Genomic DNA, 19100 nt, shown 5'->3' with positions numbered 1-19100 from the left:
CCTGAAGCGCGATCAGCAGAACACCGCTCCATTTCCCAGGGCTCCTGCACACGGCCGGTCGGACACGACTCCCCACCTCCCGGAGACCCAGCGCACCGCCGACAGCCGCAGCGCCGCACTCGCCATTGTGTTAGCGCCGGCAGCGGAAGGAGCCGGTCTCACCGCAACGTCGAAGAGTCCCTCTTTGTTCAGCCCCAGCCGCGGACGCAGGGCGCGGTGTTCTTCCGCGCTCGCCGCGCAGGCCCCGCCCCCTCACGGCTCTGGAGAGCTGCCATTCGGCACCGGAGTCGCTCCGCGCTCCCAGAATGCACCGGCAGTCCGCGGGAAACCAAAATGGCGAAGGGCTGTAGCGAAGGGAGTTGTGTGTGAGACCGGTGTGAGAACGCTCGCTCTGCCCCCAGCCCTCGTCCCCAAGGACTTCGGTCTGTGCGTGCTTATGTGCGGGGTGCCCGGCGGGGCGGGTGCCCAGTAAGTGCTCGGACTCGCAGGGGAAGCGCCCACGGGGACCTGATTGGTTGTTTTTTCCTGTATGAAGCGGTTGGCACCACTGAAGTGACCGAATGAGGTGAGAGACCTTGGCCTGGGAACCGACTCTTCCGGAGGAGGTGGGGGTGGGGGAAGGAGGAAGAAAGGAAGCAAGTAGAAAAGGGAAAGATGGAGGACCGTGGTGGGGGTGGGGGCCCCTGGACGTGGGTGTCCCGGCGTTGGTGTGTGTCGAGAAGAATGGATGGGAAGGAGTCCCCAGTTGAGTGTTGGAGGAAACAGGGACTCGAGCGGGCAGGTCGTGGAGGCCGTTGGAGGAACCAGATAAGACGTTGAGACGGGGAAGCTGTGTTGGGAGGGCAGGAAGGAACCTGGGGGCGGGAGACGGTTGGAGGGGCAGGATGAACCTGGCGATGGGGGGCGGGGAGGCGGCGAAGGAGCTGCTGGAAAATGGGGGCTGCCTGGACCTCGGGGCGCAAAGCGAAGTAGCAGTTGGAGCCAGAGGGTGGTGGATCGTGTGGGATTGGAGTCAGGGTCGAGTGTGAGCGCTGGGTGGCATACGGAGATGAGGGGAGCGCCGCCGTGGGGCCGGGACTCAGACCCCGAAAGCTTCTAGGGAAGAGGTGGGAGGGAAAGAGATGGGGAGAGGCACCCCACATCGGAGACGTCTCTTCTGTTTAGTGAACTCAAACTCATATCCTTCCTCGAGTGTAGATTGGCGTTGTATTCATTTTTACCATTGAGGTAATTATGGTTTAAAGAATCTTACTGATTTGCCAGGGTTTGTTAACATATTACGGTAGTGCTAGAGCTCTGACTCTGACTGTTTTGCAATCTGGTGTCCTTGGTTGCTAGAATTTTTCTTTGGAAGCAGTTAAAGGGAACAGATGGATTTATCGGGGTGATTTGACGAACAGCAAGGGTTCTTGAACAATGAAAAAAGGGTTGTGGAATGTTACATTCTTTAAAACATTTAACTTTGGTTAAAGATGTACACCATTAACACTAACTCAAATGTGAAGACCTAGGTGGGCCTGTGTGTAGCATATAGGAAAGCACCATGTGAGGTCAGTACAGAGCTAGAAATATGTAAATAGTGCTTGATTTAATTTGACTCCAGATGCTCTGGTGGTAGTAGTAGTAACTTTCTCCTTCAGATCGATTCCATGTGACCCTACTGTATACCTAGCCTACCGGCTGGTTTCAATTTCCATGTTTTCATTCTCTCTTGGGAATCCTTTTTTTCGGTAGTAAATTCCAAAGACAGTTGGTAAAAGTATTTAATGTGGATAAAATAAAATGTACTTAAATTCGTAAGTGACCTTTTCAAATGTTTGAAAATACTTTCAAAGGAGCCGTTTTGACTAATGGCATCTGGTGCCTGGTAGTTTAGGCAAGGAAAGAATTGATTTAAAATTTCTTAACATAAAGTATTATATTTTCTATTTGTCTATGTTATTTACACTGCACATACTTGCAGTGATAACTTGAGGGAATACAAGGTGATGTTTTTTGTTTCCGGTTCCTAAGTATAAACATGAATTTGAATTCACATTTAAAATTTTTTTCACCTTCAAATTTTTTCTTAAGTGCTAAAAATGTTCTAAATATTTGAATTAAGAACACACCTGTTTCTTGATACTGCATATTTATTATGTTAATGAGCATTAACAGAAGTCTATCTGAACTATCTGAAATGGACAATTTTAAACTAGATGTATAGAAATCATCTGGGTTAAACCTTTTTTTCTAGATGACACAAATGTATTTAATTTTTAAAATTATTCCTGTTGTACCAAAGCTGTTAGGAAATAATTTTTATTCTGTGTATTTTGCTGTGAATCATAAACTCTTTGATAATCATGGATTATAAATATACCTTTTATTAGACCTTTGGCTGAAATAATAATTTGCTTCAGTCATATTTCAGCATAATCTTTACGCCTCACTTGAGGAAATTGGCAGTATAATGATAATCTATTTTGATAGATGAGAAAATTTGCTTCAGAGGAGTTCCCTGAACAACATCTATAACTTGATGATTCTAAAAGTAAAAGTTAGCTACTGTTTTAGTCTGAACTTCATGAACAGTATTCTTGGTTGATATTTTTATACTTTGTTTCCCTTGTTTTCAGGAGAATTTGTTTATTGCCGTGAAACCCAGTATAAGAACCCTTAATTGGAATGTTGGAGGTTCTCTGTGGATGTTTCTTCTGTGTTAGCATAGTGCTGTCCAATAGAACTTTCTCTAGTGATGGCAGTATTCTATATTTACTGTATCCAGTATGTGGTAGCCTCTAGCCACATATAGATATTGAACACTAGAAGTGTCACTAGTGAGAGTGAGACTGAATTTATAATTTAATTCATTAGAACTAAAATTTAAGCGACCATATGTAACATTGGCTACTGTATTGGACAGTACAGTATTAGGAATTGTCACATTCATTAACAAGGGAAACCACAGGAGCCCAAGCATAAGAAGGAACTGCCTTAGAACTGAGGAAGTTCAAATTCTCCTTGTACATTAAAAAAAATATTTAAAGATGGATTCTTATTATTTTCCCAGGCTGGTTTTGAACACCTGACCTAAAGTGATTCTTCTGCCTCAGTTTCCCAAAGTCCTGGGACTACAGGTGTGTGTCACCACACCCAGAGAATTTTTTATTTTTTGTAGAGATGAAGTCTTTCTATGTTGTCCAGGCTGATCTCGAACTCATGAGCTCAAGCAAATCTTACCTTGGCCTCCTAAAGTGCTGGGATTACAGGCATGAGCCACTGCACCCGCCTTGTTTGTTATTTTTAAAAATGCACTTTGTTGTTTTTATAATTCCATTAAAAGTACTTTATTAGGGATAATATCAAACATATTCCATCGTGTTTATGTACCACATTTTCTTACTCAGCCATAAAGAAGGACAAAATCGTGGACTTCTCAGCAAATCATATGGAATTGGAGACAATCATTCTTAGTGATCTACCACAGAAACAACCGAATGCTACATGTTCTCACTCATAAGTGGGCCCTGAACATTAATCAAAATAACAGAGGGAAGGGATTGGCAATCTCAGGACACTGCCAGGGGAGGGAGGAAAGTGAGGGGGGCCGTAACAATACAAAGGATATTTAGTCCTAAACCAGGGAAAAGTGAGGACCAGCTGGAGGCCCAAACTTCACCTGCAGGTATATTACTTTTGCACCTAATCCTGACTTGTACTCCACATCTTTATAATATAGTTTAAAAGTTTTTTTAGATTAAAGCTACATATATTGAAATGCATAAACTTTAACTATACAGCTTTTAAATAAGAGTTTTATTGTGATATAATTCACTACCAAATTTATATGTACATAGTTCACAGGTACCTTAAAAGGCACAGGTGTACAATTCACTAGTTTTTAGTATAGTCACAGAGTTATGAAACTATCACCTTATTTAATTTCAGATAATTTTCATCACTCCCATCAAAGAAATAAAAAAATCTGTATTTCACTTTCTTGATGATGTCCTTTGAAGCATAAAAACTTTTAATTTTGATGAAGTCTAATTTATTCTTTTTTGGATTTCTGCTTGTGCTTTTGATGTCCTAAGAATTTGTTGCCTATCAAGTCACAAAGATTTACACCTATGCTTTCTTCTAAGAGCTTTAGTTTTAGCGCTTGCATTTAGCTCTGTGATCCATTTTGAGTTAATTTTTTTTTTTTGAGTTGGGGTCTCTGTCACCCAGTCTGGAGTGCAGTGTCATGATCACAACAATTACAGCTTATGGCAGCCATGACCTCCTGGGCTCAGGTGATCCTTTCACTGCAGCATCCCGAGTAGTTGGGACAACAGGCACATGCCATCACGACCAGCTAATTTTCTGATTATTTGTAGAGACTAGTTTTGCTATGATGCCCAGACTGCTCTTGAACTCCTGGGCTCAAGCAGTTTATAGCCTTGGCCTCCCAAAGTGCTGGGGTTACAGACGTGAGCCACCGCGCCTAGACTTGAGTTAATTTTTATATATGATGTGAGGTGTAGAGGTCCACCTTCAGTCTTCTGCATGTGGATATCAGTTTCCCTGTACCATTTGTTTAAAAAGGCTGTTCTTATTGAATTGTTTTGACAGTTTGGTAAAAAATCTGGTGACCATACATATAAGTATTTGTTTCTTGAGTCTCAGTTTTATTCCATTGTTTTATGTTTCTGTACTTTACCATAACACCTTAATTACTGTTGTTTCTTAGTAAGTTTTGAAGTCGGGAAGTGTGAATCTTCAAGTTTTGTTTTTCTTTTTCAAAATTGCTTAACTATTTGTGGGTTGTTTTCCATATGAATTTTAGTATTAATCTGTCAGTCTATGAAAAAAATGACAGCTTGGACTTGGTTAGTTATTGTGATTGAATCTGTAGATTGATTTGGGGAGAATTGCCATTTTAATATAGTTAACATCTATGAACATGGGATACCTTTCCATTTATGTAGGTCTTATTTAATTTCTTTCAGTACTGTTAGGTAGTTTCCATTATAAGCTTTGCATTTCTTCTGAGCTAGGGTTAGTGGTTTGCACCTATAATCCCAGTTACTTGGGGCCCTGAGGTGGGAGAATTGCTTGAGGTCAGGAATTTGAGACCAGCTTGGGCAACATAGCAAGATCTTGTCTGTAAAAAAAAAAGAATCAACTGGGCATGGTGGTCTGTGCCTGTAATCCCAGGTACTCAGGAGACTGAGGCAGGAGGATTTCTTGAACCCAGGAATTTGAGGCTGTAGTGAACTGTGAGAGCAGTGATTGCACCACTGCATTCTAACCTGGGTGACCAAGTGAGATCCCATCTCTAAAAATAAAAATATAAATATATACCCAAGTATTTTGTTCTTTTTTTGTAAATAGAATTTTTTCTTAATTTATTTTCAGATTGCCGATTGCTAGTGTATAGAAATATGTTTGACTTTTATATATAAATCTTGTATTCTGCAACCTTGCTGAATTCTTTTATCCTAATAGTTTTCTTGGGGGTGAAGGTTCTGAATCACTTTTTGAGTTTTATAGCAGAATTTTTCCTTGCAGTGTCAATTTTTGTATCATCATATGTGTTAGTGGCACAGTATTCTTAAAGACAACCTATATAATAATCAAAATAATTATATAAAAGTTGGTGCTGGGCTCTAGTGTGGGTTTATAGTTAGAGCAAGTCTTTTCTTGATTCCCACTTTGGAAAATGAGCATGTTTGGTTTACTGTGTATCTCCACCTTCTCATTCAACCATTTAGTGTGTGTGGAATAAAAGATGCATGCATTGGTGTTTTCTCTTATATTTTCTCCCTGGTGGCTGCTGGCACTTTTGAATGTATGCATTTACCTTGGCAATGAGGAGTACTTTGCTACTGCCAGTTGACCAATTAGTGATTATAAGATACCATCAGTTGTAAGACAGATCTACATTTCATAGACTTACAGTATGAAGATTATGTGTCCTTTAGTGAGTGACTTTTCTAGACATTAGGATTCATTTAAAATCTTTTAGACACAGGAATGAGTGGTTTCTCCTTACTGCAGATTGAAAGTGCATTAAATAAGCCATAAGGCTGCTGACAGGAACATCAATTGGGAGTCAATGGTAATAGTGCAGGTGAGAGCTGATAATGACAAGGCAATGGTTGTAACAGATAGCTAGGAGGTAGTCTTCGAGGAAGAATCAGCAGGATTTGGTGAATTTGAAGTTTTAGGGAAAGGGGAGGAATCAAGGATAAGACATTCTAGTTTGAGAGATGGTCAGATAGTAATGACATTAACTGAGAGAGGGAATGCTGGAGTAAGGAAAGGAGTTTGAAGAAGATAAGAACATCGTTTCAGTTTTGTTAAATTAAAACGTGCTGCGGCCAGGTGTGTGGCTCAAGCCTGTAATTGCAGCACTTGGGGAAGTCGAGGCAAGAGGATTGCCTGAGCCCAGGGATTCGAGACCAGTCTGGGCAACTTGGTGAGACCTTGTCTCTACAATTAATAAAAAAATTAGCTGGGCATGGTATCATGCACCTATATTTCTGGCTACTTGAAAGGCTGAGGCAAAAGGATTGCCTGAGCCCAGTGGGTCAACACTGGGGTGGCCGTGATGGTGCCACTGCACTCCAGCCTGGGCGACAGTGAGACTCTGACTCAAAAAAAAAAAAAAGTGCTGTAAGAATCCAGGCAGTAAGAGCCTGAAGCTTTTGATGTGAAATAGCAGAAAATAAGATTTGGAAATTGTCTAACAGATAAAATTTAGGTGAAACATTAGGAAGAACATGGCTAATCAGGACAAGCAAAACATGTAGAACACAAGAGAAGGGAACCCTAGACAGCTCCGGCATTTAAAGGGTTGTCAGAGGAGGAAAAATCCGTACAGGAAACTGGAATGGTTAGAGAAGTGGGCGAAGAATCATGCACTGTGGGTGGCAGCATCTCAGAAACCAAAAGAAGAAAATGTTGAGAAATAGGTCATGATCATCAATTATTATACAAAGCTTGGGTACAACGAGAACTGAAATTACAGCATTGTCTGTTATTTGGTGGTCTTTTTTTTCTTTTGAGACAGGGTTTCATTCTGTCACCCAAACTGGAGTACAGTGGCATGATCACAGCTCACTTCTGCCTTGACCTCTCCTGGGCTCAGGCTATCCTTTGCCTCACACCACCATGCTGGGCTACTTTTCTTTTGATATTTTTTGTAGAGGCAAGGTCTTGCTATGTTGCCTAGGCTGGTCTTGAACCCCTGAGTTCAATCAGTCCTCTTGCCTTGGCCTTCCAAGTGCTGGCATTACAGGTGTGAGCAACCATGCCCAATCTTGGAGTTCTTTAATGCAGTTATTAATAGTAACCAGGACAGAGGATTAAGTGGGATTAAGTGGGAAGCGCTTTTTCTTAGTTTATTGGAGAGAAAAATGAAAGAAATGGATAAGTAATTTATAAGTATTTTCTTAGTTTATTGGAGAGAAAAATGAAAGAAATGGATAAGTAATTTATAAGTATTTGTATTGTTTTTGATTATGGCAGGTTTGCACCAAGGAGACTTGGAGGGGATTTAAAATAGAGGAAAGGAGATTATTGATGTAGTGAGATTCTTGAGGGTATGAGATCTCTCTACTACTGGAGAGGAGGCATGTTCTTAGAGAATTGGATTAGGTAAGGTTTTTGTGAATAGGATTAGGGGAAAGGGTGGAGAGAAAGTTGAGGAATTTGATACTTTGTAACTTCTGTTTTTCAGGATGAGTGTTCAACAGATCTTTCACTAGGTTCTTCTTCCTAAGGTCTGTACATAGTAGAAATGATAAGATTTTAGAAAAGTTCTTCTCTTTGTACATTACTTACCTTGAATAAATGTCTAGTTACAGCACCTAAACTTTTTTTTTTTTTTGAGTTGGAGTCTCACTTTTGTTGCCCAGACTGGAGTGCAGTGGCACACTCACGGCCACCCCAGCGTCGATTTGCTGGGCTCTGGTGATCCTTCCGCCTCAGCCTTCCAAGTAGCCAGAACTACAGGCGCATGCTACCACACCTGGCTAATTTTTGATTTATTGTAGAGATGAGGTCTCGCCAAGTTGCCTGGACTGGTCTTGAAACCGCAGGCTCAGGCAATCCTCTTGCCTCGGCCTCCCAAAGTGCCAGGATTACAGACTGAGCCACCAAACCCAAACTTTTTGAAAAATATATAATTATTGATTTTCTCCTGATCTCTCTGAGGTGAGGAAAGTAGGTCTTAATCATCTTGAACTTTCAGCTCATTGAGGAATATCTGGCACATGTACCACTTTCCTCTTCCTGGAGGGCTTTTTTTTTTTTTTTTTTTTTAAGAATTACAGTTTTATAATAATAAGTAGCTTTAAACGTAGAGTAACAGTCTAAACCAATTTTCCTTGAGAAGAGGCGCATCACTTCCTTTGTCCTCACATTAGTTTAAGGTTCTTATGGTTACTTGAACTCCTACTAACTCTCAATGTGAGAATTTTTTGATAGTTCATCAATTAATTCTCCCTCAATAGAAGAGTAGTTTGTGCAGCCCTGGTTAAAAGCACTTACCTAGAACTAAAAATATTTTTATAGTTTCAAAATATTCTCATCATAATATAGTGTTGGATCCTAACAACATTACTTCTTTTTTTTTTTTTTTTTGAGTTGGACTCTTACTCCGTCGCCTAGACTGAAGTACAGTGGCTGCTCCCAGCCACCACAGCCTTGACCTGGTGGGCTCCGGCGATTTTTCCGCCTCAGCCTTCCAAGTAGCTGGAACTACAGGTGCGCGCTACCACACCGGCTAATTTTTGACTTATTGTAGAGATGAGGTCTTGCCAAGTTGCCCAGGCGGGTCTCGAACCCACGGGCTCAGGCATTCACCGCAGCCTCCCAAGGCGCGGGATTACAGGCTGAGCCACTGAGCCTGGCTAACATCACTTCTTTTTTTTTGAGTCGGAGTCTCACTCTGTTGCCCAGACTGGAGTGCAGTGGCTGCTCCCAGCCACCGCAGCCTAGACCTGCTGGGCTCCGGCGATCCTTCCGCCTCAGCCTTCTGAGTAGCCGGAATTACAGGCGTGCGCTACCACGCCCGGCTGATTTATTTTTTTGACTTATTGTAGAGATGAGGTCTCGCTGCCCAGGCGGGTCTCGAACCCGTGGGCTCAGGCAATCCAATCTCCTCAGCCTCCCAAAGGCGCGGGATTACAGGCTGAGCCACCAAGCCCGGTTAACATTACTTCTTAATCATTAATTAGCATCAACAAATAACTATTTGGTACATGTGCACTTTGAAAGTATTTTACTTTGATACTGTATGCTATGGAAAAATATTATTTATTCAACAAATATATATTGAGGACTTTGTATGTAGGATATAGTCTTAAGTGCTAGACATAATGTTGAACATTGATATTTTCACTGCACTTATGGTGTATACAGTATAGGTTGGAGGTAGTGGGGAAGCAGGGGGTACATAAACTTACACACGTGCGCGCGCGCGCACACGAAACAAGTAAACACAGCATCACCAGAGTTGTATTTTTGCTAAAATTGTTTGTCCTTGACTTTAGTCATGAGGAAATGATAAGAAGATCCAGAATATGGAGCAGGCAAACAATAAAAATACCAAATGTTAGAAAAAACAAAAACAAAAAAAATCAAGGGTACAACTGAGAATAAAGAAGATAAAAGTCATGTGACAACCAAATGCAATGTGTGAACTCTATTTGAAGTCTAGATTTTGAAAAACACTCTTAAGGGCATTTTTGTGTCAAATTGGAGAATTTGAATGTAGACTGTACATTAGGCAATAATACTGAATCAGTGAAGCTGGGCTTGGTGGCACATACCTGTAAATGCCATCTTCTTGGGAGGCTAAAGGGGGAGGATCACTTGGCCCAGGAGTTCAAGTTCAGCCTAGGCAACATGGCAAGACTCCATCTCTTTAAAAACAAAAACAAAACTAATGATAAATTTGCTGGGTATGATAATGGTCATGAGACTATGTAGGAGAGTCTTCATTGCTTTAAGTGGACACACCTTAAATATCAGCATGTGTCCAATTAAAAAAATGAATTGGAAATTTTTAATAGAGGACAGAGCTAGTGACTTGTAACAAGGACACCTCAGTTCCATTCTTTCTTCCTTCTTGGTCTTAGGTTTACAGTGAAAATCCTGAGCTTTCCTTTTAGTTCATCCTTGCCAGAATTGTTAGTGGAGGCTCATTACATAATATAATCAATTTTACCAATTCTGGGCTTTGAACATGTATGTATGTATCTATCTAGTTGTACTTCATTCACAGCTATGTATTTTTTTTGTGTGTATATTATTTGCTTTGTTGGTTTTGGTGTTTGAAGTCTGTAGTTGGCCTTTCTCTGCTATTGTATGTGTGAGATAAGTAATCATATCACAACTAATATATCACTGAGGATCTACAAATTAATATAATTTTTATCCAGTATTAGAATATCATTGTGGAGACATTTATTTTGTTTTCCATTTGCACAGTTTAGATGCCTGTGGATACTGTGATGAAAATATTTAACTAGTTGTTATTTTTAAAAATCAGATACACTTTTGAAATCTTATACTGCCTCTAAATGTTGGTATTTCTGCCATTCTGAAAACACTTGCTATATTATATTCAGCAGTGTCAATTACAGTTTTTTTAAAAGTTAAGATCTATATTTTTATAGTTTATGGAAATCTTTATGTGATCACAAAAATATATGGAAACATTCAAGGATGTTTTATGAAGCTAATATTGTAACCTACATTTTTTTTCATTATTTTAGAGATAGGGTCTTGCTCTGTTGCCCAGGTTAGAGTACAGTGGCATGATCACTGCAGCCTTGCATTTTTGGATTCAAACAATCCTCTTGCCTCAGCCTCCTGAGTAGCTGGGACTACAAGCATGCACCACCATGCCTGGCTAATTTTTTATTTTTTGTAAAGACAGGGTTTTGCTATATTGTCCAGGTTGGTTTCAAACTCTTGGCCTCAAGTGATCCTCCCACCTCTGTCTTCCAAAGTGCTGGTATTGCAGGTGTGAGCCACTGCACCTGGTCTCTTATCCTACATGCTAAGATATTTAAAAATGTTTTCTGTAATTTCCTTTCTTTTTTTTTTGAATCGGAGTCTCTGTCACCCAGGCTAGAATGCAGTGGCATGCTCATGGCAACCATAGTGTTGACCTGCTGGGCTCAGGCGATCCTTCTGTCTCGGCCTTCCAAGTAGGTGGAACTATAGATGCACGCCACCATGTCCAGCTAATTTTTTTATTTATTATAGAGACGAGGTCTCGTCAAGTTACCCAGACTGGCCTCGAACCTGTGGGCTCATGCAGTCCTCTCGTCTTTGCCTCCCAAAGTGCAGGGGTTACAGATTTGGGCCACTGCGCCTGGCCTTGTAATTTTATAGAGTACTAAAGCCACACTCACTGAAACTGTAAACACCTCTGTCATTGCCTGACCTGTTAGATAGCCAAGCTATTTTTAGTTCTAGGTGGCTCAGGCTGGACCTGAGGTTGGAGAGGAGAATTTATCTTTGTTTTTAGTTTTAACTTTCAAGTGAGGTGAAATTAAGTACAATTTTAGAAGAGTTTTTGGCTTTTAATTTGGAATAAATACATGAATAAACTTGGAGCTTGTGTAGTAGAATATGTGCTTTCAGAGGACTGTGATATTTGCTTGATAAATGGAGAATTTATTTGCTAATCTGTATATTGACAAATATTGATTTAGTTTATTCAAGAGATATTTTTAAGTACCTACTTTATGCTATAAACTATGAAAAGTTTTAGAGATCCAGTGATAAGCAAAATGGTTACTCTCCATTGTTATTTTAAATGCAAATTCCATTGGTTTACATGGAGTTATTAGGTTTACCTAAATTTCTAGAAAATTGTTTGATTATGCCCCCCTTTTAGAAAATAGAGTCTTGCTTTGTCATCCAGGCTGGAGTACAGTGATGCGATCATAGCTCTCATAACTCACTGCAGCCTCAAATTCTTGGGCCCAAGTAATCCTCTTGCCTCAGCTCCCCATGTAGCTTGGACTATAGGTGTGTGCCTAATTTTTTTTTTAAGAGATGGAATCTTGCTCTATTGCCCATGCTGGTCTTGAACTTCTGGACTCAAGCTATCCTCCTACCTTAGACTTCCAAGTACCTTGATTCTGCTTTTATAATTTAATTACACTGTAGTGGTGAGTGTTGTTATGTATATTTTTACACAGATTTAGTCTTAGTCATCAGTGTAAAGTAGGAGAGTAAGGAATGTTAGAACATGAATATTTTTGGTTAGGTTATTTTTCCTCTAGTTTTAACAACTTCATTTTTTAACCAATAGCTCATATTAATGCTCAAAATGTTTTCACCCCAAAACTTTCTTTAACCTTTTTGAGTAGCTAAACCATAAGAAAGAATAAGTTAAACTCAGCCCTTTAGTCCTTACTTTTAAACCTCATGTAGTCTGGCATTTGAACTCAGTGCTTACATGTGACTTTCAAATTGTTAAGTTCAACAAACAGTTTTTATTACTTATTTTACCGAACCTATTAGGTACATCTGATATTGCTATTTCTGTTTTAGTTTTTTCCTATTTTTTTTAATGACATTTTACTCTCTGGTGTATCTTTTTGTTTTTTGGATGATTTATTTCCCTTGGAGGATTTTTTTTTAATTCGTTTATTTTTTATTTTTATTTATTTTTTTTAGAGACAGGTCTCTCTGTGTTGCTCAGGCTTGTCTTGAACTCCTGGCCTCAAGAAATCCTCCCTCCTCTGCCTCTCTAATAACTGAAATTATAGGCATGAGCCATGGTGCTCAGCCCCTCAGAGGGTTGTTTTGTTCATTATTCAAATAAGCGTTTTCCAAAGATTCTCATACTTGACTTTCATGAACCATTAACTCTTTGGCAGGGTAAGAATAGTATACTGACATAGGGTTGCCACCTTTTATTTTGGAAAGAAGAATATCTTTAAAAACTGCCACTTACCACCATCATTTCATATATGATACTTGATCTTACATATAGGAATGTAAAAAGGATGTACCCTCAAAATACAGAATGGTATTTTAAGTAAGTTGAACTTAATTAAATACTAAATATGTTGTTCTTCCTTCTTTTGCTGTAGATAAATACTGTTTTATGGACTTGAGTTGAGAACTACTGCTTTAAAACAGTTGTTTCCTGAACTGTTTCAAGGCAAGAGAGTGGAGAATTCCTGTGGTCTAATATTAGGGAAAATTATAAAGTATGTGTTAACATATTAAAGGCTTCTAGGAAGTTCTTTGAAAAAGTTCCATAGTTTACTTGGTTATTGGAACTGTTTTTTCACTTGCCAACTGTTAACAGTCTTCAGAACTGGGATTCCAGAGAACATGGCCATGTATGTTGATTTTACCAAGGTTTGTCCTCACTACCTTTATCATTTTAAAAATCTTTTAAAAAGTTAATTTGTAATATTTATTGAAGTATTACTTGCTAAGAGTTTAAAACATCACGCAGTTGTACAACTAAAAGATTTTTAGCCAAAAAGATGCAGTTTCTTATCAGATTTCCCCACCCCTTCCAGTCTGTAGAGGTAGTTCTTTTAACCTGGAACTATTTCTTTACATTTCTAAATAAAATAATTACTGCATCTTGATTCACCCATTTTAGACGTTTTATTTCTATAATGTTACATGAGAAATTTCCTTCATAGCCCCTCTCCCCATTCTTTCAGTATGGTTATATGACAAATTTCAAATCCTGTTTTTATTTGTGATTATATATAAATTGTTTACATTTGAGCCACATAGAATACGATGCCTTACAGTAGTGGTTAGTGCTGATTAATATATGTAAAGACTTTTAGATAGTGTCAGACAGTTGTTAGCTGTTTTTAGCTGTTATTTCTAGAGTACATTTCTTACACAAATAGGTTTAAAAATTGCCTCATTAAAAACAAAATTTGCTTAGTTTTCTTTGAACATTAAAATCTTGACACATCTTCAACTGGTTTGTAAAGTGTCTCACAGAATATTTTTCTATAATGTCAGTCTATCATATATTTATGAGTTTCATTTATTTTTCTTAGAGATACCCTCCTGGAGTTCTCCTGGAGTTTTGCTCTACACCTGCACAGAAGTTGTCTTGGGTGTTGCCTTCACCATCATCTTGGGAATTCCTTTTGCCTTTCTGCTGTGTTGGATCCCATGTCTGCCCTTTATTTGGTTTACTTTCTTTGGTATCTTCTGTTAAGCTCAAAGAAAGAAAGTGTGTTTGGGTGATAAATCTTTACAGACTTGATATGGCTGAAAATGTTCTAATTTTACCCTTACCCTTTTTTGTTTTTTTAAGGGATTGGGTCTTGCTGTGTTGCCCAGGCGGTATTACAGTGGCTATTCCCAGGTGTGATCATAGCATACTACAACCCTGAACTCCTGGGCTCAGCCTCTTGAGTAGTTAGTAGCTGGGACTATAGACATGTACCACTATGTGTGGCTTTACCCTAACTCTTTATTTTTTGCAGATATGGAATCTCTTTCATTTGTCTGATCAGGCTGATCTCAAACTCAAGTGATCTCCCACCTCAGCCTTCCAGTGTGCTGGGATCACAGGCATGAGCCACCAAACCTGGCCACCCTCACTCTTAGTTGATCATATGACTGGTTATAAGGTTGATTTCGATTTTCACTCAGAATTTAGTTTTTACTCAGATTTTTAAATGAATAGTTCACTGTTTTCTAGGTTCTAATGTTGCTATAGTGATGGTGTCATTATTCTCAGTCCTTTGTTGCTTTTTTCTCTCTTTCTAAGCACAGTATATTATCTTTATCCTTGATTTTCTTAGCACAGGTCTTTTTTTAAAGTTTGTTGGACACTTGATGCCCTTTTAAATCTGCTGCCTTGCTGGGTGTGGTGGCTCAATCTGTAATCCCAGCATTTTGGGAGGCCGAGGAGAGAGGCTTGCCTGAGTGTGGGGGTTTGAGACCAGCCTGGGCGGGCACCTTGGTGAAACCTTGTCTTAACATTAAATCACAAAAACTAACTGGGTGTGGTGGCACATGCCTGTAGTTCCAGTTACTTGGAAGGCTGAGACATAAGGACCGCCTGAGCCCAGCAGGTTGAGGCTACGGTTGCTGTGAGCGTGCCACTGCACTTTAGCCTAGATGACAAGAGTGAGACTCCAACTTAAAAATAAATAGATAAATAAATCTGCTGCCTTCAGTTCTGGAATTTTTTTTTCTGCTTTTATTTTGATAACTTTTTTCCCCACCTTCTGGATTCATGTTGAATTTCTTAAGACTGATCCTCTGATTTTTTTAATCTATTTTCTCTTATTATCTATCTTTGATTTTTGTTCTATTGACATTTTAATTTTGGCTGTAATTTTATTTCTTGGAGTTTCTTATTCCCTTTTTCTTAATTCATAGATACAGTATTTATAGCTTGGTTTAATTTTTAATTTTTTTAAAAAATAGAGTCAAGGTCTTGCTGTGTTGTCGAGACTGGTCTTGAATTCCTCATCTCAAACTGTCCTCTTGCCTTGGCTTCCCAAAGTCCTGGGATTATAGGCATGAGCCACCATACCTGGCCCAATTATAGCTTATTTTAACAAAATCCTTGTAAATGTAAGCACAAGTAGACTGCGTTAAAAAAATTATGTTAATAAATTATTATAAGGTGAAAACTTTAGTAACCACCCCAGAGTCAAGAAATGGAACAATGCCAGCCAACTCTGCAGCCCAGATTTCAACTCTTCCATTCCCTCAAAGATAATTGCCATCCTGACTTTTATGTTTTTTCTTTATGGTCTTACTATGCAGGTGTGCATCTTAAAGATTATGGTTTAATTTGTCAGTTTAAAAATACATTTTTTGAGATTTTTTTTTTCAGTTACAGGTTTCACCCTACAACTTCCTTTATTTTTCTGTGCAGTGGGAGAAACCAGGTCAATATGACATGTAGATTTCCCAACCTGGATTTTGCTGATTGCATCCCCATTGTGTAGTTGAGCATATTTATCTGCATTTCATGTAAATTGATGTCTAGATTTAGAGGCTTATCAGATGCAAACTTGTTTTTTGGGGAAGAGGGGCAAAGTAAGACTGTTTTACACATGTAGTTTATTTTCCCATCAAGAAGCATGTTGTTTCTCTTGCTGTGCTGTTAGCAGCCCCTGATGCACAATGCATAGATCTGTTTATTAGGTGTTGCAAAATGGTGATTTAAAAAATTTTCTTCTTTTTCACTTATTGACTTGGAATATATTTATAGAAGAAAACTTAACTCCTATTTTCAGATGGCACCTTACCTGATCCCTTCTCCGTGCCTTGTGTTTCCCTTGATTCAGTTCCTTGAAAGAATATGGGAAACACAAGGCATGGAGAGGGGATCAGGTAAGGTGCCATCTGAAAATAGGAGTTAAGTTTCTATGAATAGGACATATGACTTGGGTATTCCAAGGGTCCTTTTATGCAGACTTTTACATATTCCCCACCTGACCTTTTGAGTCTGGTGCCACCAATTCTTTAGTCTTTTGGGGTTTGCAGACAAATGGGTTTGCTTATTTCTCATTGTTCTTTCTGTTGCCATTTGAGTTTTATTTTCCTTGTTTTACAAGTGTTTATTCTTTAAACTACATTCCATTTTTATATATTGTGATTTGAGGTTTCACATGTATTCTAGAATAATTTAAGATGGGATGGTTTTAATTTTTTCTTTTCCCTTGTTTTGGGTGAGAAGTAACAAATGTTTACCCAGCTGTTTTACTATAGTGAAGTCCTCCTCATCCCATTTTTCTTCTCCTTGTACACAGGGCTCCAAATATCAAAAAAAAAATTTTAGATTGGGAAATATAGTTTATTTAGAAAATGCATTAGAGAAAAGAAGAGGAGATTCACCTCCCCAAGGTAGGGGAGGGGGCCAAAGCTTAGGAAAACATGGCCTGACCATAGCTCAGTGAACACATGAGCACATGAAACACATGACCTGGCTAGTGCTTAACAAAACAAGGACCAAAATATCAATATTTTATGATTTATAGATATTCACTTTCAAATCTGAGTTTCTTTCTGAGCTGGGAATCTTGATAACTAACTGCTTCCTAGACTTCCTGAATACTCTTTCCCAAATGTTTGCCAGTTTTATTGGTCTTATCAGAGGACCAGCTTTTGGAGCCATTGGTTAGTTAGAACTGTTGCATTTTTTTCTTTCATTAATTTCTGTTCTTTTATTTTTCTTCTGTTTTGGAGGGGCTTATTTTCCTTCCCTCCCCCCCTTCAACATGAGATAGATGCTTAATTCATTATCATTCAGATTTTTTTATTTTCTAATATATATATTTTGAGATTTATGTCTCTAAATACTGCTTTAGCTGCATCTCACAAGTTTTAATTTTTTAAAAATTATTAGTTGGTTTAGAATACTTAGTAATTTCCATTATGATTTCTTCTTTGGCTCATGGATTATTTAAAAGTGTGTATCTTCATTTTCAAACTTTTAAATTATCTTTATTGATTTTTGAGTCTTACTGCCTTGTAGTCATAGAACATATAGTTCTAAAAAATATAAATATTTTGTCTAGCAGACATCTTTTCTTGGATGAAGCATAGATAATATAATCTTGTTACTGCTTTCCTCCTAATTTCCCCCATATCATCCTCCCAATTTTCCAAGTTAAAAACCTGGGTGTTATTCTGAATTTGCTTTGTTCTCAATACCACTAAAGTTATTTCTTTTTTTTTTTTGAGTTGGAGTCTCACTCTGTCACCCAGACTGGAGTACAGTGGCACGCTCCTGGCCACCGCAGCCTCGACCTGCTGGTGTCCGGCAATCCTTCCGCCTCAGCCTTCCAAGTAGCTGGACTACAAGCGCGTGCTACCACGCCTGGCCAGTTTTTTGATTTATTGTAGAGATGAGGTCTCGCCAAGTTACCTGGGCAGGTCTCAAACCCACGGGCTCAGGCAATCCACTTACCTCTAAAGTTATTTCTTAATACTTGTCCATTCCACTTCAGAATTATTTCTTGTTATAAGAGTAATATCATGATTATTTCTAAAAACTTGGAAAATTCAAAGCATATAAAATATGTTACTTAAAGCTCTACTCTTCAGGAATTTTTTTTTTCCATTCTACCTTCTTCATGACCCTAGTTCAAGTTTTTATTTTATTAATTTATTAGGGTTCTCATCTTTTTTCTCCTTATGTGCTAGCTGCAGGGGATACATAATAGTAAATGAAACAGAGGCAATGTCTGGAGCTTTTATAGCTTGAGTTTTTTTTTTTTTTTTTTTGCTGGTGTTATCTTTGCCATTTTCTCTCTGTTATAGTTTGAGCTGTAGTATACTGAAGTTTTGTTCTTAGAAAAGTGTGTTATCTCATTAGTTTGTGCCTTTGCATACATTCCCTAGTCTTATGAAGTCCTCTCTAAGGTTCATCTCTGAAACTTAACCTTTACATTTCAAGTTAAAAGCTGAGTCTTGCTCCTAGGTAGGTTAGCTATTATTCTTCTTGTATCTGTTTATTATAGGAATTATATTACTTACAGTTTTTTGGTGTGTGCGTGTGTTTCTCTACTTAGGCTGAAGTTCCTCAGTGATATGTAGTTTATCTTTGCACACTTGTTTCTCCTAACACCCAGCATAGTACCTTGTATGTGGCAGACATTCTATAAATATTTGTTGAATGACCACAACCAAAGAGTTTAAATAAGATAATCATATTTTCCTTAACTTCCATTGGACTCTTGTTATAAAATGGTTTGGAGAATGTGTTGTTTTGATTGGTTAAAATGTTTTGGTTAATTAAAGTATATTCTGAGATACCAGTTTTCAGATATCAGCTGTCAGGAGTTTGAGAGACAAAAATATGTTCATTGGTTGTTTATAATAAGGCTGCATTTTACATAAGCAACTGTAAGTGGGAATTGAGATTCTAAGTCAGTTGTTCTGTAGTTTGTAATATAATTTATTTGCAGTGCTTCTGATACTTAACTACCCAATATACTGGTTTCAAAATTTAACCTTGTACTCTGTGAATGCGTTTCTTCTCAGTGTTGCCCAACTGTAGGACTAGGGTGTTTGCTGATTCCAAACTACTGGTAGCAAACCCTGTCTGAGGGTCCCAGCAAGGTGAGGAATGAGAAGATAACATCTAC

At 38.6% G+C, this 19100-nt stretch overlaps 1 protein-coding gene across 4 annotated transcripts in view; it reads left to right on the top strand.

The window, feature by feature from the left end:
- Window positions 1-266: 266 nt before the first annotated feature.
- The window catches only part of MTF2 (metal response element binding transcription factor 2), a 50766-nt gene continuing 31932 nt past the window's right edge, over window positions 267-19100 (top strand). For 2 of the 4 annotated variants that reach the window (XM_021707299.1, XM_008074570.1), the window contains exon 1: window positions 267-565. In XM_021707299.1, the coding sequence (XP_021562974.1) occupies window positions 561-565 (5 nt within the window). In that variant the 5' untranslated portion in view covers window positions 267-560. The remainder of the gene's footprint in view (window positions 566-19100) is intronic. The other 2 variants (XM_021707301.1, XM_021707300.1) reach the window with 1 other exon arrangement.

This window comes from Carlito syrichta, unplaced genomic scaffold (assembly GCF_000164805.1).
Source record: "Carlito syrichta isolate Samal-C Ts95f unplaced genomic scaffold, Tarsius_syrichta-2.0.1 Scaffold316491, whole genome shotgun sequence".
Taxonomy (NCBI): domain Eukaryota; kingdom Metazoa; phylum Chordata; class Mammalia; order Primates; family Tarsiidae; genus Carlito; species Carlito syrichta.
The sequence above is the reverse complement of the archived record's forward strand: the minus strand, read 5'-3'. Positions and strand labels throughout refer to the sequence as shown.